Below are 27,874 nucleotides of genomic sequence, written 5' to 3'. Positions count from 1 at the left end.
CGCCCACACTTATTGCACAGAAAAAACCGTGGAAAATCTAGATAGGTTTTGGGGGCCTACAAGTGGGTTATATTACCAGTCAAGTTTTTGGCAAAGTTTGCCTTTATGTGGAACTCCAGCCTAAACTTCTTTGTGTTTTGATTTCAGTGAGTTAGGGCGAGACCCTTTGGCAGGTTTTTATTGCTGTCCACATTGCAGTTGAAGGGATTTCCAAACACTTGCTGTGTCAATACCACCAGGTCACTCTAAGCCCTTATACACATGGTCAGAGATTCCGACAGCCAAATCCGTTGGAGTAATTCCGACGGATTAATTCCGACAGAGATGTTGCATACACACGGTCGGACTAAGTTGTCGGAAAATCCGATTGTACGTAACGTGATGACGTTATTTCGTTACGACGGGACTACGTTCAGGCTAGTAGCCAATAGCTTTGGTCTACGAACTTGATCTGAGCATGCGTGGCACTTTGTCCATCGGAGTAGGCTACACATGATAGGAGTATGTCCGATATTTTGTCAGAAAATTTTACCGGCAAGTTGGAAAACTTGGTCCGTCGGATATTCCGATGGAGACCACGCACAGTCGGAATATCCGACAAAACGGACCGATAGGAAACATTCGGTCAGAATCTCCGACCATGTGTACAAGGGCTAAGACACATGGGGTTGATTTACTAAAACTGGAGTGCGCAAAATCTGGTGCAGCTCTGCATAGAAACCAATCAGCATCCGGGTTTTTTTTCCCCCATTCAAAGCTAAATTGAACAAGTTAAAGTTAGAAGCTGATTGGCTACCATGCACATCTGCAGATTTCACACTTTCCAGTTATAGTAAATCAACCCCAGAGGTATAATAACAGAAAAATCTCCTCAACTGAACTCAAACAAAAATCCATAGAGGCTCTTTCCCCACTAAACCCATATCTAAAAAATAAAAATTTTATTAATAATAAAAAAAGAAGGTCTAAAGCTGGGTTTTAAAATGAATGTGGTCTAAAAATAAAATAAATAAATACCTAAAAGGTAAACAATACCTAAATGGTGCTGCGAATATCTGTCTAAGGCCGCGTACACACGCGCGGACTGTTCGCCCAACTTTGTCCGTCAAACAGTTTCAGCAAACAGTCCAAAATTAGCATGGACGAACATGGCCACACACGACGGACGAACAGTTTGCTGAAACCGTGCGCGACGACGTGAACGGCACGTACGACGGGACGAAAAATACGACGTCCTATACACTGCATTATAACTTTCGGCGTGTAAATCCTTTCTGAGCATGCGCGGAACTTAGTTTGACGAACAAGCCTACACACGAGCGGACTGTTCGCTGAAACAAGGTTTCAGCGGACAGTTTTTCGGAAATTCCGTAAAACCTTGTTCGTCAAACTGTCCGCTGAAACTGTCCGCTGAAACTGTCCGCTGAAACTGTCCGCTGAAACTGTCCGCTGAAACTGTCCGCTGAAACTGTCCGCTGAAACTGTCCGCTGAAACTGTCCGCTGAAACTGTCCGCTGAAACTGTCCGCTGAAACTGTCCGCTGAAACTGTCCGCTGAAACTGTCCGCTGAAACTGTCCGCTGAAACTGTCCGCTGAAACTGTCCGCTGAAACTGTCCGCTGAAACTGTCCGCTGAAACTGTCCGCTGAAACTGTCCGCTGAAACTGTCCGCTGAAACTGTCCGCTGAAACTGTCCGCTGAAACTGTCCGCTGAAACTGTCCGCTGAAACTGTCCGCTGAAACTGTCCGCTGAAACTGTCCGCTGAAACTGTCCGCTGAAACTGTCCGCTGAAACTGTCCGCTGAAACTGTCCGCTGAAACTGTCCGCTGAAACTGTCCGCTGAAACTGTCCGCTGAAACTGTCCGCTGAAACTGTCCGCTGAAACTGTCCGCTGAAACTGTCCGCTGAAACTGTCCGCTGAAACTGTCCGCTGAAACTGTCCGCTGAAACTGTCCGCTGAAACTGTCCGCTGAAACTGTCCGCTGAAACTGTCCGCTGAAACTGTCCGCTGAAACTGTCCGCTGAAACTGTCCGCTGAAACTGTCCGCTGAAACTGTCCGCTGAAACTGTCCGCTGAAACTGTCCGCTGAAACTGTCCGCTGAAACTGTCCGCTGAAACTGTCCGCTGAAACTGTCCGCTGAAACTGTCCGCTGAAACTGTCCGCTGAAACTGTCCGCTGAAACTGTCCGCTGAAACTGTCCGCTGAAACTGTCCGCTGAAACTGTCCGCTGAAACTGTCCGCTGAAACTGTCCGCTGAAACTGTCCGCTGAAACTGTCCGCTGAAACTGTCCGCTGAAACTGTCCGCTGAAACTGTCCGCTGAAACTGTCCGCTGAAACTGTCCGCTGAAACTGTCCGCTGAAACTGTCCGCTGAAACTGTCCGCTGAAACTGTCCGCTGAAACTGTCCGCTGAAACTGTCCGCTGAAACTGTCCGCTGAAACTGTCCGCTGAAACTGTCCGCTGAAACTGTCCGCTGAAACTGTCCGCTGAAACTGTCCGCTGAAACTGTCCGCTGAAACTGTCCGCTGAAACTGTCCGCTGAAACTGTCCGCTGAAACTGTCCGCTGAAACTGTCCGCTGAAACTGTCCGCTGAAACTGTCCGCTGAAACTGTCCGCTGAAACTGTCCGCTGAAACTGTCCGCTGAAACTGTCCGCTGAAACTGTCCGCTGAAACTGTCCGCTGAAACTGTCCGCTGAAACTGTCCGCTGAAACTGTCCGCTGAAACTGTCCGCTGAAACTGTCCGCTGAAACTGTCCGCTGAAACTGTCCGCTGAAACTGTCCGCTGAAACTGTCCGCTGAAACTGTCCGCTGAAACTGTCCGCTGAAACTGTCCGCTGAAACTGTCCGCTGAAACTGTCCGCTGAAACTGTCCGCTGAAACTGTCCGCTGAAACTGTCCGCTGAAACTGTCCGCTGAAACTGTCCGCTGAAACTGTCCGCTGAAACTGTCCGCTGAAACTGTCCGCTGAAACTGTCCGCTGAAACTGTCCGCTGAAACTGTCCGCTGAAACTGTCCGCTGAAACTGTCCGCTGAAACTGTCCGCTGAAACTGTCCGCTGAAACTGTCCGCTGAAACTGTCCGCTGAAACTGTCCGCTGAAACTGTCCGCTGAAACTGTCCGCTGAAACTGTCCGCTGAAACTGTCCGCTGAAACTGTCCGCTGAAACTGTCCGCTGAAACTGTCCGCTGAAACTGTCCGCTGAAACTGTCCGCTGAAACTGTCCGCTGAAACTGTCCGCTGAAACTGTCCGCTGAAACTGTCCGCTGAAACTGTCCGCTGAAACTGTCCGCTGAAACTGTCCGCTGAAACTGTCCGCTGAAACTGTCCGCTGAAACTGTCCGCTGAAACTGTCCGCTGAAACTGTCCGCTGAAACTGTCCGCTGAAACTGTCCGCTGAAACTGTCCGCTGAAACTGTCCGCTGAAACTGTCCGCTGAAACTGTCCGCTGAAACTGTCCGCTGAAACTGTCCGCTGAAACTGTCCGCTGAAACTGTCCGCTGAAACTGTCCGCTGAAACTGTCCGCTGAAACTGTCCGCTGAAACTGTCCGCTGAAACTGTCCGCTGAAACTGTCCGCTGAAACTGTCCGCTGAAACTGTCCGCTGAAACTGTCCGCTGAAACTGTCCGCTGAAACTGTCCGCTGAAACTGTCCGCTGAAACTGTCCGCTGAAACTGTCCGCTGAAACTGTCCGCTGAAACTGTCCGCTGAAACTGTCCGCTGAAACTGTCCGCTGAAACTGTCCGCTGAAACTGTCCGCTGAAACTGTCCGCTGAAACTGTCCGCTGAAACTGTCCGCTGAAACTGTCCGCTGAAACTGTCCGCTGAAACTGTCCGCTGAAACTGTCCGCTGAAACTGTCCGCTGAAACTGTCCGCTGAAACTGTCCGCTGAAACTGTCCGCTGAAACTGTCCGCTGAAACTGTCCGCTGAAACTGTCCGCTGAAACTGTCCGCTGAAACTGTCCGCTGAAACTGTCCGCTGAAACTGTCCGCTGAAACTGTCCGCTGAAACTGTCCGCTGAAACTGTCCGCTGAAACTGTCCGCTGAAACTGTCCGCTGAAACTGTCCGCTGAAAGCCCACACACGAGCGGACTGTCCGCCCAAACACTGTTCAGCGGACAAAGTTGGGCGAACAGTCCGCCCGTGTGTACGCGGCCTTAGACTTCAGAACGATGTAGAGCAGTGGTCCTCAATTCCTGTCCGCAGGACCCACTAACAGGCCAGGTTTGCAAGATAACTGAATACATCACAGGTGATATGATTTGCTGCACAGCGATTGCAGTATTCCAGTCTGCATCTCCCCAAGGTAATACTTAAGATCTGGCCTTTTAGTGGGCCCTGAGACAGGAGTTGAGAACCACCGACGTAGAGTATTTGGCCTCAAAGTCTCTTAAAATTAAAGTGAAACTTTATGCTACAAGATAGTGAACAGGCAGGCTTTTTATTATAGAAGAGACATACTATGTCTGTTTTGCATTAAACTATTCTTGCTTGCCTGTACACTGAGATATGCAGCTGAATGTAATATCCCGCCATTGGCTCAGATAAATGAACTACTGCACATGTGAGGTGGCAATGCCATCTCAATCTGGCAAGTCAAAATGGAAGATCATCGCAACCTGAAAATAGGAAAAAAAGTGGCCAGCAAGGGAGCTTGTGGACACCACATCACTGGAGTAAAGGGGAGTACAGTTCTGCTTTAAAGGAGAAGTACAGCCAAAGTTCAGTTTAGCACTCCTGTGAGCCGTTTTCAGCAGACAGAGGGCTGAAGCCCACTGTCAGCTGACATCACAGAGCCAGTCCAGGCTCAGGAAGGATCGCAACCATATGGTCGGGATCCACCCACAGACCTAGACAGGCACCTGGTTCAGCCTCTCAGCAAGCCGATTAAAGTCCGTGCAGGCCGCTCCTGCTCCCTCCACAGCCCAGCGCTTCAGTAAGGGGGGGGTCGACTCTCTGCTCATGGAGCTGTGAGAACTGAGTGATCGGCAGTGTTTGATCACTTGGTTCTCAGTGTTGGAGCCAGTGGAGGGCCAGATGCTGCAGACACCTAGGTAAGTAGGATTCGCACAAGAAAGCAAAGCCCATACTCGTCTTTTAAGAATAATCCCCCATTTCTGTACCAAGCTCTGCCCCTTTTTATTCAACTTTGGAATTCCAGTCTCTTTACCTCAGACTGAGGTTCTTATATTAGTTACATAGTTGGTGAGGTTGAAAATAAATAAATAAAAAGGACGACACAAGTCCAACCTGTGTGTGCGATTTTATGTCAGTATTACATTGTATATTCCTGTATGTTGTGGTCATTCAGGTGCCCAATAGTTTTTTTTAATTATTGATGCTCCCATTGAGACCACTGCCTGTGGAAGAGAATTCCACCTACTTACCGCTCTTACAGTAAAGAGCCCTTTACACAGTTTAAGGTTAAACCACGTCTCTTCTAATTTTAGAGAATGGCCGCGTGTTTTTTTTTTAACTTCCCTGTAGCGGAAAAGTTTTATCCCTATTGTGGGGTCACCAGTATGGTATTTGTACATTGAAATCCTAGCCCCTCTCAGGAGTCTCTTCTCCAGAGAGAATAAGTTCAGTGCTCGTAATCTTTCCTCTTCATTACCCTTCTCCGGACTCTCTCCATTTTCAGTACATCCTTCCCAAGGACTGGTGCCCAGAACTGGACAACATACTCCAGGTGCGGCCGGACCAGAGAGTCTTGTAGAGTGTGAGAATTATCGTTTTATCTCTGGAGTTAATCCCCTTTTTAATGCATGCCAATATTCTGTTTGCTTTTCAGCAGCCTGGCATTGCTGAGCCTACCATCTACTCCCCCGGGTCCTTTTCCATTCTAGATTTCCCCAGAGGTTCTGACAGTTGAACAGTGGGTGTGCCTTAGTTCCAGAATAGCATTTGTATAATTTGAATGTGGAACTCCCAGTATACACACCTCCACACTCCAGCGATACAACAGTTCCATCCCTCACTGGCCACTGTACTCTCCTCTTTAGATGCCAGGTTTTAGCGGGGTTGGCATCATCCTGCAAATGCACATGGACTCAGTCATTATGGCACAGCCAAAGTGTGCCGGGAGCACGCTGAGCTGCACATGAACAGCTCAGTATACAGTTGGTAAAATAATTGTGAGCAAATAGTGAGTAAAATTACTGGGAGAACCTAGAAGTCTCAGACTCCTGGTCTGACCTGCTCACTTACATTGCTTTAATTGATTGAAAGACCAGGAGACTCCTGGTTTGTCTTGCACATTCAAGCCTACTGTAAATGAATGGCAGGATCGTCAACACCACCAACACCCACAACAGCAATTAAGAACTATAGTTGCAGAACGGGAATAGTAGTTTGTTCCAGCAGCTGAGGAAGTGAAGTTGCAGCTTGCCTAACCCCTCCTCATGGTGCCAGTCAGGTCTCTCTTTCTCCATATTCAGTGTTGGCATCACACCCTTTTAAAAAAGGTAGATATAGCACATAATATGCCAAGCATAGATTAAATGACATGCTAGTTTTTACTCTAGCAAAGGATTAGAAGTATTTAGAGGATTTATAAACTAGCCCCAAGTTCAGCATTAAACATTCATGTTATCTAGGACACTTGTTAGGCTAGGTCAGGGTGACAAAAGTTCAAACTTCTACAAAATTAATATGAAATCATACGAGAACATTTTTGTGCAGATTTCCATTCTACAATATGTTGACGTTTGCTCAATACCGTATCAGTATGGCGCTCTTGAAGGTATAATCTATGACACATTAAGATCAGAAAAACCGGTTTTACTGTAAGGCGAGTGATAACTATAAAGTAAACACCGGCGATGACGCCATTGATCTAATCACAAGACCAGCTCACATCACTGTGACTCAAGTTATTTATAGGAAGCATTGTATGATACTGGTGTACAAAGTCAAGCAACCAAACTACAGTACGACTGGGCAAGCTGCTGACCTGCAATTTTGAAAAGTATGCAAGTCCCAGCATGCTCTTTGATGATGTACTTAAAGAGGAGGGCCGGTTTTGAAAAAAATAAAATAAAAAATAAATTTAAAAGTTAGCAGCTGCAAACACTGTAGCTGCTGACTTTTAATAAGCACAATTACCTGTACAGGGCGCCCGCGATGTCGGCCGCCCGAGGCTGACCCGTCCCTCGGTCTCGGGTCCCAGCGCTGCCATTTTGGGTAAGGGAAACAGGCAGTGGAGCCTTGTGGCTTCACTGCCCGTTTCCTACTGCGCATGCGCGAGTCGCACAACGCTTTGTGAATGGGACGCGCTGTGTTCTGGGACACACAGTTCCCAGAACACAGCGCGACCCATTACCCAGAAGACGCCGCATGGAGGAGAGAAGAAAGAAGAAGATCTCCGCGGAGGAGGAAGAGGCAGATTAGGACGATGTGCCTAGCAACAGGCATTTCTGGTAAGTAAAAAAAATTAATTTTTCTTTTTTTTTTTTAATGATTTTTTTCTAATTTTTTTATGTATTTTCTTTTTTCAGGGTGGCCCTCCACTTTAAGTAGAATTCCAGCCCATACCCAACTACTCTTAAAGATGCTCCCTTCCACCGCCCAACACCTATTCTCACTAACCTGTGTAACAAAGATGTATATACTGAACTTATTTTCAGACGAATCTGGTCTGGTCAAGTGAAAAACTGTCAGCCAGTGGTGGCTGCAGGGGAGTGCACTCGGCAATGGCTGGTAATGCCTGGGAGCAGTGAGTCACCCATAGACTCCTATGGTCCATCCATTGTCGGTGCAAGCCAGATCATATTGACCACACCGAATTGGCTTAAAATAGGCAAGTATAGACATCTTTCTTACACAGGTGAGTCAGCAGAGGTGTTTCGAGGGGGAGGGAGCCATTTTAAGTTTAATTAGGTATAGCCTGGAATTACACAGCAAGTTGGTCCATGTGCTGTAAATTGTTTTTTTTAATCATTTTTTTTTTTTAGAACGGTGATTTAAACACCAATTAAAAAAAAAAAGAAATCTTAAAATGTTATTTGATTGAATTAACAGGAGGTGACAATCCTATTGTTTAACTGAAAAACACGCAAATCTGCAGCTTATACAATTTTGGACTTATGCTCAAGCCATAAAGTCATAGTCTAGGTGGTATTAATAAAACAGTACTAAAAGAGCTTAAAAGGTTATCTGCTGTATATGGTATATACATCTGGAATAATATAAATATATATATATATCCCCCAAAATATTTATTTTCCATGTATTATACATACCGATTGTATGTTCCTCCTTTAGATTCCCATAGCTTCGGCTCTCTGAGCACGCTCCCTGCGGCTACGCCATTTGGCTTTTTGAACTAAGATTCCCATCATGCTTAGCGGCATCGTGCATTCCCTTTTCCCTGTCTGCTTGATTGAGGTCGAGTCTGGTTCTCGATAGCTAGTACAGCCTTCTGTATTCAGACACCTCCTAGTAGTCACACCCATTCCCGCCTGCCGTGCGAGGCGGAGCTTCAGCACCATACACGGCCCACGTGCCTGCAAGCAAAGCCAGTGTCTCCCCGCAGGGATGTAGTCCCAGTCATGGGAGCGTGCACGTGCAGGAGACCCCTTGAGAACGGTGCTGAAGACGGGCACCCATAGGAGAGAAAGTGGGGAAAACAGACCCCACAAAAAGGCATTGCTACACGGAAATGAAGCATATGGTTAGTGATTACATGCTACACTGGAGTAAAGGAGCAGGATTATAAAGAAAAAAAATAAATAAATAGGATTTAGTATCCCTTTAATTACTTGCCTTTCCTAGGCTAAGCTTGGCGCCCTGAGCGCTGTGGTAGATCATTGGTTCTTTTTGCCAGAGTGTATCGGCTTGCCCACAAGAGGTACGAGCAAGCAGATACACAGACAGGTCTGCAGGTGACTTGCATGGCACCTGTTGTGATATGGCTGAACCAGAGTGACTCCATCTTTGTAAGTTCATATGGGATTAACTTGGGTAACTTTGCTAGTTAGCTTAAACTCTGTATCTGCAGACATAGGCAGCTTTTCTGTGGACATGCACATGAGAAAATATAGCTTGCATAGGCAGTTTTGTTCTGTGCTGTCTAAATAAAGAAATTGTGTCACAATATGTCTGAGCCACATATCCCATGACTGATTCCGAAGCAGATGACATGAGTAATGATATGCAATGATGATGTGTAATGTACGCCTCTGTATTGACCACACCCATGTTCTATGCAATGATTGGCTGTTAAGGGTGCTTATAAAATGCAGCCCCTCCCACAATACACCAGACAACTGCTGAACTATAATCTTGGCTGATGTCTTTTCTTGTTGTCTCCTTAGCACTGCAGTGTTAAGTAAAGTTAATTAATTTGATCAAGAAAAGTTTTCTATACTGTTGTTCGAATATTTCCCATCCCTATAGTCGAAAACGAATGTAGATCTGACCCCACCAACAATTAGAAAAAGTGAATGAACGTTCTTAAAACATTTTTGAATGAAAATCTATACCTGTTTTGCCATCATAAGATATAACAATTCTTTTATTATTATGAATGAAAAAATAAACACTGCACTAAAGGGGACTGTCTGCCCACACTGCTTAGAAATTGTAGGACCAATTTCTATGCGCACATGTGTCCCCTAGCAGATAGATAGATAGATAGATAGATAGATAGATAGATAAAAAACGAGAAGCCTAGTGAGGCTTCTTCTATAATGATGAAATCATTCTCTTACTTACCTCTTATCTGTCTGTCAATAACACGCATTTCTTTACGAATTTTTAGTGACCATTCACTGACCTAAAATAAAAAAAGAAGTAAAGTTTTAAAATTATAATACAAGATGATTTATAAAATGTACAGTATCATGTTACAAGATAGTGTCATGTACTTTACAGTATAATTAGGGATGCACCGAATGGGTTTTTTGGTGCCGAAACCGATACCGAAAACGAAAAATACACGCCGAAAACTGAAACCGATACCGAAAATGACTGTTTTTAAAAAATATTTTTATACAGGAGAGGGTCAGAGACTGGCGGCATGGTACGGGAGAGGGTCAGAGACTGGCGGCATGGTACGGGAGAGGGTCAGAGACTGGCGGCATGGTACGGGAGAGGGTCAGAGACTGGCGGCATGGTACGGGAGAGGGTCAGAGACTGGCGGCATGGTACGGGAGAGGGTCAGAGACTGGCGGCATGGTACGGGAGAGGGTCAGAGACTGGCGGCATGGTACGGGAGAGGGTCAGAGACTGGCGGCATGGTACGGGAGAGGGTCAGAGACTGGCGGCATGGTACGGGAGAGGGTCAGAGACTGGCGGCATGGTACAGGAGAGGGTCAGAGACTGGCGGCATGGTACAGGAGAGGGTCAGAGACTGGCGGCATGGTACAGGAGAGGGTCAGAGACTGGCGGCATGGTACAGGAGAGGGTCAGAGACTGGCGGCATGGTACAGGAGAGGGTCAGAGACTGGCGGCATGGTACAGGAGAGGGTCAGAGACTGGCGGCATGGTACAGGAGAGGGTCAGAGACTGGCGACATGGTACAGAAGAGGGTCAGAGACTGGCGACATGATAAAAGAGATCAGTGTGTTTGTCCCCTGTGCTGCCAGTGTGTTTGTCCCCTGTGCTGCCAGTGATGCAGCGAAGAGAGAGGAGAGCTGCCTCCGCCGTCTGGTTCAATAGAGCGCCGGGAACATCACAGCTTTAATTTCAATAGCTGTGTGTTCCCCCGTCGCGCGCCGTCGCATACAGCCCCTCCCCCTTGTCCGGGGAACTGTGATAGACACATCACCCGTTCAATCTGGAAGGGTAATCTGTCTATCACAGTTCCCCAGACAAGGGGGAGGGGCTGTATGCGACGGCGCGCGACGGGGGAAACACACATCTATTGAAATTAAAGCTGTGATGTTCCCGGCGCTCTACTGAGCCAGGCGGCAGAGGCGGCTCTCCTGCGTTATAGATCTCCCATGATGGGCGGCACCAGGGGCGGTGGCGGTGCTCCGCCCAGGCCACGCCCCATTTTTGGCTCAATTATCGGCCGTTTTTTCCTTTCGGCAAATTGCCGAAAAGGGCATTTTCAGCCGATATGTTCCGAAATTTCGGTGCATCCCTAATCATAATATAGATTAATTACACTTTCTATATACTACAACATTAGGTTGAAGAGTGACTGCTATATAAACACTGGACAGAGTAAGGTATATACTGCATATGGTCATTTTTAATACACGTCATGATATATACCTTACACCCGCTGGCTGAATACTTGACTGGATGCAGTCATTGTCACTTTTCTTCAGCCAGTTGGTTTCAACAAGGCTAGCCACAGCTTAAATTGCAATGATTCAGCAGGAACTGGTTAGCACTTCCGCCTAGAAGTATAAAGCCTCGTACACATGATTGGATTGTTGGCCAACAAAACCGTGGACTTTTCTCTGAAGGTCGCTGGCCCAAACTTGTCTTATATACAAACGGCAAGGAATTGTCGGCCAACAAATATGAACATAGTGACAACTATGTTGTTTTTTCTGCTTTTTAGACCCCTTTCACACTGCCAGCATTTTCCAGGCACTACAGCGCTAAAAATAGCGCCTGTATAGCACCTGAAAAAAGCGACTCCATTCACTTCAGTGTGAAAGCCTGAGTGCTTTCACACTGGAGTGGTGCGCTGGCCGGGCGTCAGAAAAAGCCCTGCCAGCAGCTCATTTGGAGCGGTGAACTCACTGCTCCTCCACATTGAAATCAATGGGGCAGCGCTGCAATTTCCGGGGGCGTTTTGCGGGCGGATTTAACCCCTTTTTAGCTGGTGGCCAAATAGTGCTGCTAAAACTAAGGTAAAAATAGCGCCGCTTTATCCCTGACGCTCTAGGCGGAGCGGTGTGAAAGGACTCTTATGGCCACCCTTTGGGCTCCTTCTGCTAATTTCGTGTTAGTAGAAGTTTGGTGAGTGTTGATTCGCTCTTTTCATTTTGCACTTTTCAGTTTGTTTCTGTATGGCCATTCGTCATGTTGCGGAATCAGAGGAGATAACGTGTTATTTATTATTGCCCTTGGAGTTATTGCTTTGACATTCGTTTTTTTGGTAGAATAATGATTTGATTTGTTATATTTTCTATATTTTTGGATGCATAGAATGCACTTTTTGGTTAAGTTCTATTGGCAGATAGCATGTCTAATTTTAGTTGTTTTCTTTTTTTAATGCACAATAAAGGACAGTTTGGGAGTCGGCAGTTACATTGAAAAAAAATACAATGTAAAATTAACAAGGAACACCAACATAGTTGTATCTTTGATCTTAAAAACTACAGGATAATGGTGTTGTGGTAACTTGCCCGCCAATCAAAGCACTACCTGCCTGGAGTTTGCATGTTCTCCCAGTGCGGTTTTTCTCCCACACTCCAAAAACATGCTGGTAGGCCAATTGGCTCCTGTCCATATTGACCCTAGTATGTCTATGTATGAATGTGAGCTCAGGACATTAGATCGTAAGCTCCTTGAGGGCAGGGACTGATGTGAATGTACTATACAGTACATCTATCTTACACATTGGTTAGTTAGTACAGGTGTTTGGGGGAAGCAGTTTTAAGATTAGTTAGGTTCACTCATTTATGAATGGCCACCAATAAAACACACAGGATTCTGGACATTGAGTGTTTTGAAGCCCTGAGCTCAGGTGTGAATGGAGCCTAAAAGTGAACATAGTCTATTCCCATCAGCTTCAATCCCATGGATAGCAGTGAATGTACACACGTACACACGCACACACACACACACACACACACACACAAACTGACACATCAGGGTGTAAATAATAGCAGTGCACATGATCAATTCAAGATGGAAGCCACATGAAGAGTACACAGCCACCCTTATGTGATACACGGTTTGCTCTTGTACACAGTGAGGATGCCTTACTAAAGGAGCTGAGAATGTTAATGACATAAATTATATAAATATTCACTTCAATTATCCACTCAGGTGAAAAGCAAATTCCTGCTTGCTTATTTCATCTGCACACGATTAGATAATTAAAGTGTACATTCACACATCTGAAAAAAATAAATAAAAAAAAATGTGACCACTGGGCACTTAAACACCCCTCCTGACCAGACCAATTTTCAGCTTTGAAATTCCTGCGGCTTAATCTTCTAAGTGTACCTCGTACGCTTAGAATCTCTGGACCGGAAAGCTGCAACCCATTGTCTCACGCACAGCGAGGACTCCAGGACAGCGGAGGGGGGGGGGGGGGGGGTCCTGCGTAAGTTCACCCTACAGATTTACTGTAAAGGTAAACTTACACTTTAAATACCAGTCCATACGTTCATGTCAGAGTATCTGTATTAGCCTTTTATTGAAATGTGAGGAAAAGCCATTTTTTTTAATTCACTTGCATTTCAGCTTCTCTGCTCCTCCCCTGAAGAAAGCCCAATTTGTGGGCGTTGCTAATGTTAAGCTCAGTTGTCACCACAGCCTCCTGTTCAATGAACACACCTAAGGGGAGGAGCCATGTTGGCCAGAGATCCCCTGTCCCGCCCCCACTGTCGCTAGGACATGGGTTGCCCTGCCGCCAGTCATCCTTTGCTGCCCTCCAGCGTGTTTTAGTGGTTAGGTTCTCGCAACACGGACAGATCCTCTATCGATAGAACAATGTAACCGATGTTATAGAAGGGTCCAGTGGGTGTTGGCGGTATGGACATAGTAGAAGAATAACGTAAACGGGGCCCTCCGGTAGCTGCGAGGAGCGATGACAAGGGTCCCTCAACACCTCGGGGGGGGGGGGGGGGGGGGGGGGTTTAGGAGCTATGAACTAGTGACAGGTTCTCTTTAATGACCAGCCTAGACAGTATATGAGGTGAACCGGCTCTTGTTCCTTATTTAGAAGATCACCCCTTATACAGATGATGCGAGTCCTGAGCCCTACTCACGTGATACAGGGTGACTGATATCACCAGGTAACCCCTAAGAGGTTCGAGGAGAATTCAAGACATGACCCCCTCCACCTCCAGCCTCACTCACCAGGTCTTTAGGCGGCCTCTCCTGCGTCTTCCCGAACAGCCCCATGTCAGCTCACCCGACTACAACCACTACACAAGTCCCCAGAAATATCTCCTAACCACGTCCGGTAGCTGTACTTCCTGCTTCCGCCCTTCCCCTCACAGCACTCCGTTCTCTTCCGCCCTGAACGTGACGTAACGGTGCTATGCGTCACACCGTGTACGCCACTGCCAGGAGATGGGCGGGGCTATGGGACCTGGGCGAAAGTATGTGTTTGTTTTTTATTGATTCATTTATTTTAATCTTTAGGTTTTCCATTGTCGGCTGTTAAATTGGCGAATAAACATAACAAGCACCCACTATTCATTGTATTATTGCATGCGTGTTGCATTATTGAAGCGCTTTTCAAACCTCAGTGTTTTGTAGCTTGTTCCCGGGGTTCACGCTGCCGAGGCTTCAAAAGTCGCGCAACTCCAGGGCGACTTTGAAGCTGGACCCCATCGCAACTTTGGCACGACTTGCATGAGACTTTTTTAAGGCTGCTTGCACACTGTAGCCGCGGCCACGTTGGCGGTAAAGCCACACTAATTTTAGCAGCGCTTTACCGTAATTTTAGCGCACAATTCAGTGGGCAGGGGGCAGTTTAGGAGTGGTGTATACAGCGCTCCCAAACCGCCCCAAAGATGCTACTTGCAGGACTTTTTTTTCCCATCCCGCAAGCGCATCGCCCCAGTGGGAAAGCAGTTATTACGAATTTCAAACAAGATTTTCGACAAACCCCCTGCAAATCGAAGCGGGGAAGATTCACCCATCTCTACAGCTCAACCCGTATTTCCATTTGTAAATTGGTAAGGAAGGATGAGTCAGAATAGTAAATCTGTATATCCAATAAATACTGTATATCCAATTAGGTGAAGCCCAAGGACATAACAGAAAATGGTTACCCTATACTTGCTGTCATTTTCCTTTCCGGGTCTAAAATCACACCAGAACCCTCAGGACCACCTTCTTCTAGCCTAATAAAAAGAGAACCTCTCCTTCATTCCATATTCAATGATTTAGCCTGTGACAAATCACTAGGGGGGAATAAAACTGTGCTGACACGAGGATAGACCAGGAAAGGAAAATTATAGTAAGTATAGGCAGTTTTCTGTTTTCCTGGCCCACCTCACATCAGCGCATATGGGATATAACTATAGGGCTATATGAGCCAATCAATTCATGGGTACGAAAAAGAAAGAACAAATGCTCCAAAAATGCTGCTTTACACAGAACTTTATTCCTGCTGGAAAGCTGCAGACATCCAGAGGCTGCCACCCCTCTAGCTCAGTGAGCTTGCACTTGTTGTGGAGGAGCAAGACCCCCATTTCATACTCCACATCAATCACTCAAGAAGATACAAGAAGCTATTACTTTTGATGATGTCGCCTCTTCTATTTTTGGACACGAAGGTGATATAAACAAACGGTCTTCTTTTAGTATAGCGTGGGAACGCTGTCAATAGGCTGTAATTATTTGTCCATGTCTGAAAGACTAAACTCCGACTGGCTCGTTCTCTGGGGCTTGTGAAAAGCTTGGGAGGACTGTCTACCAAATTTCATGGAATCTGGATATCACCTCTGATGAAAAGCTTGGTAAGGGTCGCAGAACTACCTTGCCTGGCAGGATAATACAGAAAGGTTCTTTACAGCAGCGGTCATCAACCCTGTCCTCAGGGCCCACTAATAGGCCAGGTTTTATGTATTACCTTGGGGAGATGCAGACTCGAATAATGCAATCACTGAGCAGCAAATTATATCACCTGTGATGTATTTCAGTTATCTTGCAAACCTGGCCTGTTAGTGGGCAGAGAACGGGGTTGATGACCACTGCTTTACAGGATAGGGCCTCCGATTCCGATACCCTTCTTGTCCGTGTGATGGCTGTAAGGAATACCAGCTTGATAGTCAAAAACCACAGTGGACAAGACACGATAGGCACAAAGGGTGGCTACAATAGGGCTTTCAGCACTACCCCCAAATCCCATGAAGGAAAAGGGTCTTCCTGGGAGGCTGTATTCATATTGCCGCCTGTAATAAATTCTCAACCAATGGTTCATCTGCCCAGATTCAGGATCCTACTTGGTAAGCAAAAGACCGGTGGCCTACAGTCTGACCAAAAAAGTGAACATGTAGCATAGCTCCCAACTGTCCCGGATTTGGAGCAGTGTCACTCTGTCCCTCTTTCCTCCTCATTTGTCCCTCATTTTGGTCTGATCTATATAGATGTATATAAAATGTATATTTTTATCTATTAAAAAGTGTTTTCCAGCGCTAAACCTTTCAACTGATTTCTAAATTGTTGCAAAATAGAAAAATAGAAGTGTAACTGAGCTTGAAAAATAAACAGACCACAAAACAGCAGCAGCATACAGTGCGGTAACACAAAATGTAAATGGAATTAAAAAATCTGCGCTATACATTATATACAATTAAAGAGGAAGTAAACCCTTCCAAACAACTTGGACCTATAGGTAAGCCTAGATTAAGGCTTACCTGTAGGTCCAAGCAATATCTCCTAAATCTATATGGTTTAGGAGATATTTGCCCGAAAATGGGCACCGCTGTCTACGGCGCATGCGCCGTAGACAGCGGCGCGCATGCGCACTAAATGCGGCAAATCCAAGAATGGATTTGCCAAATTTGTCAACTCCCGTGCGCATGCGCGGGAGTGACATCATCGCGGCTTCGCCGTATGACAGTGGCGGAGCTGCGAGGCGCGACTCCCGTGCGCATGCGCGGGAGTGACGTCATCGCGGTTGCGCCGCTGTGATTCGTCGGAGCTGCGAGACGCCACAAGCAACATGGATGCGGCGGACTACAGGGATCAGCGGCGACTTCGCTGGCTCCTGTGTCAGGTAAGTGACACATAATGAGCTACTATGCGATGCATAGTAGTCCATTATGCTTTACCTTTGCAGGGAAAAAAAGAGGAAGTAAACCCATCAGGGTTTACTTCCTCTTTAAGTCCATAGAACCAAAGAGGTGGCAGGAAAATGAATGTAAATACTATAACCACTGGTTGTAAACACCGCCGTGTACATGCATAAACTTCAAAAAGTCCCCGTTCACCGTAGATGTAGATTGTGTTTACCAAATGGCAAGCATTAAAGGCAATTGGCTTAACCCAGCCTGGGCCTTTAAGCTTGCAGATGTCCACAACACAGATGTAAATCGGGTAGAGCTGTATACCACGTCAGTCCCAATATTCGTGCACTCTCATGAATTGCTCTGAATCTTAGGAAAACAAAGCATTTTTTCATGCATTTGGATTTAGCTCATGCATGCCGATTCTCTTGTTAAATCATTTTGCTCTTTGATGAGAATGCTCTGAAACGGTGAGATGACTGCACCTTAAGGTTCATGAGAGTACACGGATTTACATTTTGTTTTGTTGCATTTGTAAATTTCAAAAGCCAATATAAAGGAATATTAGTGGTAAAAAAAAGCACTTGTGGGTTTAACCAATCTTGTTTTTTTTGTACAATTCTCCTGTAAGGGGGCGTGGCAAAGGGTGTGTCCTAAGCCTGCATACTTTTGCTAATAGGTGTCCCTCATTCCCATCTCAAAAAGTTGGGAGGTATGCATGTAGGGGATGGTTTTCTTTTTATTATGCTAGAAGAAGGTGGTCCTGATGGTTCTGGAGGAGGAGGAGGAGGAGTTAAACCCATATGTACTGATGTGAGGTGGGCCAGGAAAATAAGGTGGGTTTACTAAAACTGGAGAGGGCAAAATCTGGTGCAGCTATACAATGTAGCCAATCAGCTTCTCACTTCAGCTTGTTTTATTAAGTGTTTGATAAAAAAACCACTGGAAGATAATTGGTTTCTATGCAGAGCTGTACCAGATTTTGCACTCTCCAGTTCTAGTCCCAATATATGAAGACAAGTTCCACAGATGGCCAGTCGCGTCTTACTACTGGGTAAAATCCAGCAAGCTTCTCATTTTGTTTCTTCTGGACACCAGAGAAGCTCTCACATCTTTTACAGGCCCCTTCTTCCTGACCCTGTGGCAGGCTTTACAGGTTAGGCCCTATTCTCTACCCCATTACCTCCCAGGGAATGTAGTCATCCCCCACATTCTTTCTCTCTCTCTACATATACACTGATCAGGCAGAACATTATGATGTCCAAAGGAGAAATTACACCACTTCAGGTGAGATCACCACACACATCCTTCAATCTCCGTGGTAGGTGCTCGCGTTGGCTCACCCTGGCCACACACCAAGATAAGAGAAACCGGCTGCAAACCATGTCGAAGATGCTTAAATAATTTCTTCTGTGAAAGCCTCAAATGAGAACAGTACATGAGACATATTTATAATGAATAAGCACTAGCATATGTGTGAAACACATTAACAGCATTTTTGCTTGTACATGATTGGATGATAAAATCAGCAGAGCTTCCCCTCATTTCAGATCTTCTCCTCAGATCTAAAGCGACTGCACTTCCAAGTGCAAAGTGGATTTCCCTTTAGTAAATCAACCCCAGTATTTCACAAGAGTGAGTACACCTCTCACGTTGTAAATAATGCATTATAATTTAGTATATCTTTTCATGTAACAACACTGAAGAAATGACACTTTGCTACAATGTAAAATTGTAAAGTAGTGAGTGTACAGCTTGTATAACAGGGTAAATTTGCTGTCCCCTCAAAATAACTCAACACACAGCCATTAATGTGTAAATCACTGGCAACAAAAGTGAGTACACCCCTAAGTGAAAATGTCCAAATTGGGCCCAATTAGCCATTTTCCCTCCCCAGTGTTATGTGACTCGTTAGTGTTACAAGATCTCAGGTGTGAATGGGGAGTAGGTGTGTTAAAGAGGAGGGCCAGTTTAAAAAAAAAAAAGTCAGCAGCTGCAAACACTGCAGCTGCTGACTTAATAAAATCACTTACCTGTCCAGGGCGCCCGCGATGTCGGCCGCCCGAGGCCGAGCCGTCCCTCGGCTCTCGGGTCCCGGCGCCGCCATTCCCTGTAAGGGAAATAGGCAGCGGAGCCTTACGGCTTCACTGCCCGTTTCCTACTGCGCATGTGCGAGTCCCGGAACTACTGCGCATGCGCGAGTCCCGCAGCGCTTTCTGAATGGGACGCGCTGTGTTCTGGAACACACAGTTCCCAGAACACAGCGCGACCCATTACCCAGAAGACGCCGCGACGAAGACTGAAGACAGAAGATCTCCGCGGAGGAGGAAGAGGAAGATTAGGATAAAGTGCCTAGCAACAGGCATTTCTGGTAAGTAAAAAAAAATTTTTTTTCTCATTTTATTTTTTTTAGATTTTTTTGTCATTTTTAACATTTTTTGGTTTTCAGGGTGGCCCTCCACTTTAAATGTGGTGTTATCCGTCTCACTCTCATACTGGTCACTGGAAGTTCAACATTGCACATCATAGCAAAGAACTCTGTGGATCGGAAAATTATTGCTCTACATAAATATGGCCTAGACCAGTAATGGCAAACCTTGGCTTCCCAGATGTTTTGGAATTTCCCATGATGCTCAACTACACTGCAGAGTGCGTGAGCATCATGGGAAATGTAGTTCCAAAACATCTGGGGTGCCAAGGTTTGCCATCACTGGCCTAGGCTATAAAAAGATTGTCAAGACTCTGAAACTGAGCTGCAGCATGGTGGCCAAGACCATACAGCGGTTTTACAGGATGGGTTCCACTCAGAACAGGCCTTACCATGGTCGACCAAAGAAGTTGAGTGCACATGCTCAGCATCATATCCACAGGTTGTCTTTGGGAAATAGACGTATAAGTGCTGTCAGCATTGCTGCAGAGGTTGAAGGCATGGGGGGGGGGGTCAGTCTGTCAGTGCTCAGACCATACGCCGCACACTGCATCAAATTGGTCTACATGGCTGTTGTCTCAGAAGGAAGCCTCTTCTAAAGATGATGCACAAGAAAGCTCGCAAACAGTTTGCTGAAGACAAGCAGACTAAGGATATGGATTACTGAGACCAAGATAAACTTATTTGGTTCAGATGGTGTCAAGCATGTGTGGTGGCAACCAGGTGAGGTGAGTACAAAGACAAATGTGTCTTGCCTACAGTCAAGCATGGTGGTGGGAATGTCATGGTCTGGGGCTGCATGCGTGTTGCCGGCACCAGGGATTTACAGTTTATTGAGGGACCCATGAATGCTACCATGTACTGTGACATACTGAAGCAGAGCTTGATCCCCTCCCTTCAGAGACTGGGCTGCAGGGCAGTATTCCAACATGATAATGACCACAAGCACACCTCCAAGATGACCACTACCTTGCTAAAGAAGCTGAGGGTAAAGGTGGACATCCAGACCTAAACCCTATTGAGCATCTGTGAGGCATCCTCAAACAGAAGACGGAGAAGCGCAAGGTTTCTAACATCCACCAGCTCTGTGATGTCATAATGGAGGAGTGGAAGAGGACTCCAGTGGCAACCTGTGAAGCTCTGGTGAACTCCATGCACAAGAGGGTTAAGGCAGTGCTGGAAAATAATGGTGGCCACACAAAATATTGACACTTTGGGCATAATTTAGACATTTTCACTTAGGGGTGTACTCACTTTTGTTGCCAGCGGTTTAGAGATTAATGGCTGTGTGTGGAGTTAGTGTGAGGAGACAGCAAATTTACACTGTTATACAAGCTGTACACTCACTACTTTACATTGTAGCAAAGTGTAATTTCTTCAGTGTTGTCACATTAAAGAAATATTAAAATATTTACAAAAATGTGAGGGGTGTACTCACTTTTGTGAGATAATATATATATTATTTAAATGTCTATTTACATTCATTACTGACCCACATCATGCACCTCATTCAAAGAAATACTGTATGTGTATATATATATATATATATATATATATATATATATATATATACAGGTCCTTCTCAAAAAATTAGCATATTGTGATAAAGTTCATTATTTTCTGTAATGTACTGATAAACATTAGACTTTCATATATTTTAGATTCATTACACACAATTGAAGTAGTTCAAGCCTTTTCTTGTTTTAATATTGATGATTTTTGCATACAGCTCATGAAAACCCAAAATTCCTATCTCAAAAAATTAGCATATCATGAAAAGGTTCTCTAAACAAGCTATTAACCTAATCATCTGAATCAACTAATTAACTCTAAACACCTGCAAAAGATTCCTGAGGCTTTTAAAAACTCCCAGCCTGGTTCATTACTCAAAACCGCAATCATGGGTAAGACTGCCGACCTGACTGCTGTCCAGAAGGCCATCATTGACACCCTCAAGCAAGAGGGTAAGACACAGAAAGAAATTTCTGAACGAATAGGCTGTTCCCAGAGTGCTGTATCAAGGCACCTCAGTGGGAAGGAAAAAGTGTGGCAGAAAACGCTGCACAACGAGAAGAGGTGACCGGACCCTGAAGAAGATTGTGGAGAAGGACCGATTCCAGACCTTGGAGGACCTGCGGAAGCAGTGGACTGAGTCTGGAGTAGAAACATCCAGAGCCACCGTGAACAGGCATGTGCAGGAAATGGGCTACAGGTGCCGCATTCCCCAGGTCAAGCCACTTTTGAACCAGAAACAGCGGCAGAAGCGCCTGACCTGGGCTACAGAGAAGCAGCACTGGACTGTTGCTCAGTGGTCCAAAGTACTTTTTTCGGATGAAAGCAAATTTTGCATGTCATTCGGAAATCAAGGTGCCAGAGTCTGGAGGAAGACTGGGGAGAGGGAAATGCCAAAATGCCTGAGGTCCAGTGTCAAGTACCCACAGTCAGTGATGGTCTGGGGTGCCATGTCAGCTGCTGGTGTTGGTCCTCTGTGTTTTATCAAGGGCAGGGTCAATGCAGCTAGCTATCAGGAGATTTTGGAGCACTTCATGCTTCCATCTGCTGAAAAGCTTTATGGAGATGAAGATTTCATTTTTCAGCACGACCTGGCACCTGCTCACAGTGCCAAAACCACTGGTAAATGGTTTACTGACCATGGTATTACTGTGCTCAATTGGCCTGCCAACTCTCCTGACCTGAACCCCATAGAGAATCTGTGGGATATTGGGAAGAGAAAGTTGAGAGACGCAAGACCCAACACTCTGGATGAGCTTAAGGCCGCTATCGAAGCATCCTGGGCCTCCATAACACCTCAGCAGTGCCACAGGCTGGTTGCCTCCATGCCACGCCGCATTGAAGCAGTCATTTCTGCAAAAGGATTCCTGACCAAGTATTGAGTGCATAACTGAACATAATTATTTGAAGGTTGACTTTTTTTGTATTAAAAACACTTTTCTTTTTATTGGTCGGATGAAATATGCTAATTTTTTGAGATAGGATTTTGGGGTTTTCAGGAGCTGTATGCCAAAATCATCAATATTAAAACAAGAAAAGGCTTGAACTACTTCAGTTGTGTGTAATGAATCTAAAATATATGAAAGTCTAATGTTTATCAGTACATTACAGAAAATAATGAACTTTATCACAATATGCAAATTTTTTGAGAAGGACCTGTATACCAGCGTTTCTCAACTCCAGTCCTCAAGGCGCCCCAAAATGGCTGTGGTAATTACTAAGGCAGTTAAACTGATCAAATCACCTGTGCAAATCAATGGAAATCCTGAAAACATGACCTGTTGTGGCACCTTGAGGACTGGAGTTGAGAAACTCTGATATACACACACACACAGTATATATATAGTTAGTGTGCGTGTTCCTTTTTCCCCCACTAGATGGTGCCATTCATTTAATATATAAATGCATTACATTGTTGAAAATTCTAAAAGGTTTTCTCAAAAATTGGCGAGTTTTTATTGGCAGTGAAAGAAGTATAAGCGAGTGTGTGTATATAGCCCTCATTCCAAGAGACTATCAATTTGCCCTGAATGGTTTAAGTTTCTGTTGATGATCGGTCCACTGTAGTGGGCAGGAAACATCTGCTTTCACTGACATCAAGAGAAAAAATAAAAAAGCAGAACGTTGAAATGTTGTGGTCAATTAGCTCCCCTTTTCTTAAGGTAAATGTACAGATAAAACTATAGTTGCTTGCATTTCTAAGTGAAAGTGTAGTGGTATCTTAAAGCGGTAGTAAACCCGCTATTTTATTTATTTATTTTTTTAACACCTGCAAAGCAAAAGGCATAATGAGCTAGTATGCACCGCATACTAGCTCATTATGAAATACTTACCTTAGAACGAGGCCCCGACATCTGGCATGATCCACGCCGAGGGAGCTGACATGCTCCCTCTGTGTTTCTTCCGGGTATCGCGGCTCCGGCGCTGTGAGTGGCCGGAGCCGCGATATCGTCACTCCCGCGCATGCGCGCGGGAGATTTCATTCCGGCCGGCCGGACACTGCCGGATTTTCAGGCCGAGAATCCCCTCGTGCGCATGCGCCGCTGCAGTCAGCGGCGCATACCGAGGGGAATATCTCCTAAACCGTAAAGGTTTAGGAGATATTTTTTTTACCTACAGGTAAGCCTTATTATAGGCTTTCCTGTAGGTAAAAGTGTAAAAAAATAGAGTATACAACCACTTTAAGTATAGTCAAAAGGATATTTACATACAACTAGCACACATACCTGAATCTTAGGCCTCATTCACAACATGTGCATGGGGTTGTGTTAAGCAGCATTTCTCAATTCAGGCCCACCACAATCTTAAGTAAAAATACTTGAGTGGGAATTTACTAAAAACTGGAGCACACAGAATGTAGTGCAGGTTTGCACAGTAACCAGTTTCTATCTTCAGCGTCTTCAGTTAAAGCGGTTGTGCACACACTTTTTGTAGTTGATCTCACTGCCTTCCAAATCTACCAAAAAGTGCTAAATGGACATCTTTTTCCTGTGATTGCCGCACTGTCACCTGGGATCTGGTATCATTCATCCCAGGAGTCAGTGCGGACAGCCGATGTGAAATCTCGTGTGATTTCATGGACGTTATGGCAACATAGATGTTTACGCCACTCTGCACTGTTGCCAGTGAACGTGCGCGGGGAACCAGCAAGGCATGCTGGTAGTTCACATGAAATGGAACAAGGAAGTGATTGCTTTTTATTTGTTAATGTATGTGTGTGTTTTGTTAATAAGTTATTGGTCTGTGTCTTCTTGTCTCGATGACAACTCCTACGATCAACAATGATGGGAAGTGGAAAGGAAATTAAGCTTTAACACAGGACCAATCCCAGGGTCTGAAACTGAAAATATTAAAGTATATGAATAATACCAAACACTGAACTTCTTCTATTTGCTCCTTTTTAGGATGCTAAATATACAATTGGAAGAATTTTGCTATATAAGTGAAGGTACCAAAAAAAAAAAAAAAAAACTGTTGCCCTTATCAGAAAATAAGGGCTGTCCTAAATTCTCTGCTCACATCATATTTTCTCACAGAGAGTAATTAGCCCTTTTAATTCTTCACATGGACTATAGCAGTGATGGCCAGAGGCGGCTCTCTAATTAGGCAAATTAGGCAGTCGCCTAAGGCCTCGCGCTCACAGGGGCCTCGTGACCGTCCAATTTGCCTGACAATGGGAGAGGAGGAGAGCCCAGCATCGGAAAGGATTGCCTACGGATGGGCGGAACCAATCTAGAGCAACGGGACTGCACTGTCTGCTATACCAACACCCTCCCCTGCCGCATTCTCATCTCTTTTATGGGCTTGGGCAGCGCTGTACGGGGTGAGTACATTCCTGTAAGAAAAAGACCGGCACCGGTGATCACAGGGGAGGTGAGCAGTGTCCGCTCAGCCTGTCCTGTACAGGTCCTCTATGATTGCCTATGAGGATGCTGGAATCAGCTCACACACTGCCCGCTCTCTCCTCTGCACATCGTTCAGATAGGTGTGTTGGAGTGCTGACAGGTGGGCGCTGCATGCGGTGTGCTCAGCGGATGCCAAACATCTCACTGCTCGTCGTGCTCGGACCGGAGTCTAATTGGCTGCAGACTGCGGGGTTGACTGCTTTGTGAAGCCCGCCCCCCATGTGTGTTGTGGATTGTCACCAGCAATACAGAGGCTGCTCAGAGTGCCTGATGAGTTCGGGGATTGGGGTGAGTCCGATGACATGGACAATCAGTTTTTCTGCACACTGATACACGAACGCTCTGTTCATCACCTAGCAAACCACTCCTCTTCCATGTGACCCCCTCTCCATCCCCATCCCTCTCTCTTCCCCCTTCATCCCCATCCCTCTCTCTCCCCCCTCTTCATCCCCATCCCCTCTCTCTTCCCCCTTCATCCCCATCCCTCTCTTTCTCCCTCTTCACCTCCCTCTCTCTTCCCCCTTCATCCTCATCCTCTCTCTCCTCCCCTCTTCATCCCCATCCCTCTCTCTCCCTCATCCCCACCCTCTCTCTCCCCCTTCATCCCCATCCCTCTCTCTCCTCCCCTCTTCATCCCCATCCCTCTCTCTTCCCCCTTCATCCCCATCCCTCTCTTTCCTCCCCTCTTCATCCCCATCCCTCTCTCTTCCCCTTCATCCTCATCCCTCTCTCTCCTCCCCTCTTCATCCCCATCCCTCTCTCTCCTCCCCTCTTCATCCCCATCCCTCTCTCTTCCCCCTTCATCCCCATCCCTCTCTTTCCTCCCCTCTTCATCCCCATCCCTCTCTCTTCCCCTTCATCCTCATCCCTCTCTTTCCTCCCCTCTTCATCCCCATCCCTCTCTCTTCCCCCTTCATCCACATCCTTCTCTCTTCTCCCCTCTTCATCCCCATCCCTCTATCTCCCCCTCTTCATCCCCATCCCTCTCTCCCCCCTCTTCATCCCCATCCCTGTCTCTCCTCCCCTCTTCATCCCTATCCCTCTCTCTCCTCCCCTCTTCATCCCCATCCCTCTCTCCTCCCTTCATCCACATCCTTCTCTCTCCTCCCCACTTAATCACATTCCTCTCTCCCCTCTCTTCTTTATCCCTATCCCTCTCTCTCCTCCCCTCTTCATCCCCATCCCTCTCTCCCCCCTTCATCCACATCCTTCTCTCTCCTCCCCACTTCATCCCCATCCCTCTCTCTCCCCCCTCTTCATCCCCATCCCTCTCTCTCTCCGCCCTCTTCAACCCCATCCCTCTCTCTCCACCCTCTTCACCCCCATCCTTCTCTCTCCTCTCCTCTTCACCCCCATCCTTCTCTCTCCTCCCCTCTTCACCCCCATCTTTCTCTCTCCTCCCCTCTTCACCCCATCCCTCTCTCTTCCCTCTTCATCCCCATCCCTCTCTCTCCTCCCCTCTTCACCCCATCCCTCTCTCTTCCCTCTTCATCCCCATCCCTCTCTCCCCCCTTCATCCACATCCTTCTTTATCCTCCCATCTTCATCCCCATCACTCTCTCTCCCCCTCTTCATCCATCCCTCTCCCCCCTTCATCCACATCCTTCTCTCTCCTCCCCCTTCATCCCCATCCCTCTTTCTCCCCCCTCTTCATCCCCCATCCTCCTCTCTGCCCTCTTCAACCCCATCCCTCTCTCTCCGCCCTCTTCAACCCATCCCTCTCTCTCCACCCTCTTCACCCACATCCTGCTCTCTCCTCCCCTCTTCATCCCCATCCCTCTCTCTTCCCTCTTCATCCCCATCCCTCTCTCCCCCCTTCATCCACATCCTTCTCTCTCCTCCCCTTCATCCCCTCTCAAGCCCCCTCTTCATCCCTCTCCCTCTCTCTCCCCCTCTTCATTCCCATCCCTCTCTCCCCCCTCTTCATCCCCATCCCTCTCTCTATTACCTCTTTACCCCATCCCTCTCTCCCCCCTTCATCCACATCCTTCTTTCTTCTCCCCTCTTCATCCTCATCCCTCTCCTCCCCCTCCATCCATCCCATCCTCGCTCCCCCCTCTTCATCCCCATCCCTCTCTCTCCCCCCTCTTCATCCCCATCCCTCTCTCTCCCCCCTTCATCCCCATCCCTCTCTCTCCTCCCTCTTCACCCCCATCCCACTCTCTCCTCCCCTCTTCATCCCCATCCCACTCTCTCCCCTCTTCATCCCATCCCTCTCTCTTCCCCTTCATCCCCATCCCTCTCTCTTCCCCCTTCACCCCCATTCCCCTCTCTTCCCCTCACCCATCCCTCTCTCTCCTCCCCTCTTCATCCCCATCCCTCAATCTTCCCCTTCATCCCCATCCATCTCTCTCCTCCCCTCTTCATCCCCATCCCTCTCTCTTCCCCCTTCATCCACTTACCCTCTCTCTTCTCCCCTCTTCATCCCCATCCCTCTATCTCCCCCTCTTCCAACCCATCCCTCTCTCCCCCCTCTTCATCCCCATCCCTCTCTCTCCTCCCCTCTTCATCCCTATCCTTCTCTCTCCTCCCCTCTTCATCCCCATCCCTCTCTCCCCCCTCTTCATCCATATCCCTCTCTCTCCTCCCCTCTTCATCCCTATCCCTCTCTCTCCTCCCCTCTTCATCCCCATCCCTCTCTCCCCCCTTCATCCACATCCTTCTCTCTCCTCCCCACTTTATCCCCATTCCTCTCTCCCCTCTCCTCTTTATCCCCATCCCACTCTCTCCTCCCCTCTTCATCCCCATCAATCTCTCCTCCCTTCATCCACATCCTTCTCTCTCCTCCCCCCTTCATCCCCATCCCTCTTTCTCCCCCCTCTTCATCCCCATCCCTCTCTCTCCGCCCTCTTCAACCCCATCCCTCTATCTCCACCTCTTCACCCCCATCCTTCTCTCTCCTCCCCTCTTCACCCCATCTTTCTCTCTCCTCTTCACCCCATCCCTCTCTCTTCCCTCTTCATCCCCATCCCTCTCTCTCCTCCCCTCTTCATCCCCATCCCTCTCTCCCCCCCTTCATCCACATCCTTCTTTATCCTCCCATCTTCATCCCCATCCCATCCCTCTCTCTCCCCCTCTTCATCCCTCTCCCTCCCCCTCTTCATCCCCATCCCTCTCTCCCCCCTTCATCCACATCCTTCTCTCTC

General features: G+C 46.8%; 1 protein-coding gene across 1 annotated transcript in view; it reads right to left on the bottom strand.

Moving 5' to 3' along the window:
* Window positions 1-14,156, bottom strand: part of CHMP3 (charged multivesicular body protein 3) — a 33,697-nt gene extending 19,541 nt beyond the window's left edge. The window contains exons 1-2 of the mRNA XM_077477967.1: window positions 13,999-14,156; window positions 9,721-9,781 (exon numbers count right to left, since the gene is read on the bottom strand). Coding sequence (XP_077334093.1) covers window positions 9,721-9,781; window positions 13,999-14,043 — 106 coding nt within the window. The 5' untranslated portion in view covers window positions 14,044-14,156. The remainder of the gene's footprint in view (window positions 1-9,720; window positions 9,782-13,998) is intronic.
* Between the last annotated feature and the right edge of the window lie 13,718 nt (window positions 14,157-27,874).

The sequence above is a fragment of the Lithobates pipiens genome, unplaced genomic scaffold, assembly GCF_037356315.1.
Source record: "Lithobates pipiens isolate NorthernLeopardFrog02 unplaced genomic scaffold, aLitPip1_a1.2 Scaffold_13, whole genome shotgun sequence".
Taxonomy (NCBI): Eukaryota; Metazoa; Chordata; class Amphibia; order Anura; family Ranidae; genus Lithobates; species Lithobates pipiens.
This window is presented reverse-complemented; position numbering and strand designations above follow the sequence as displayed.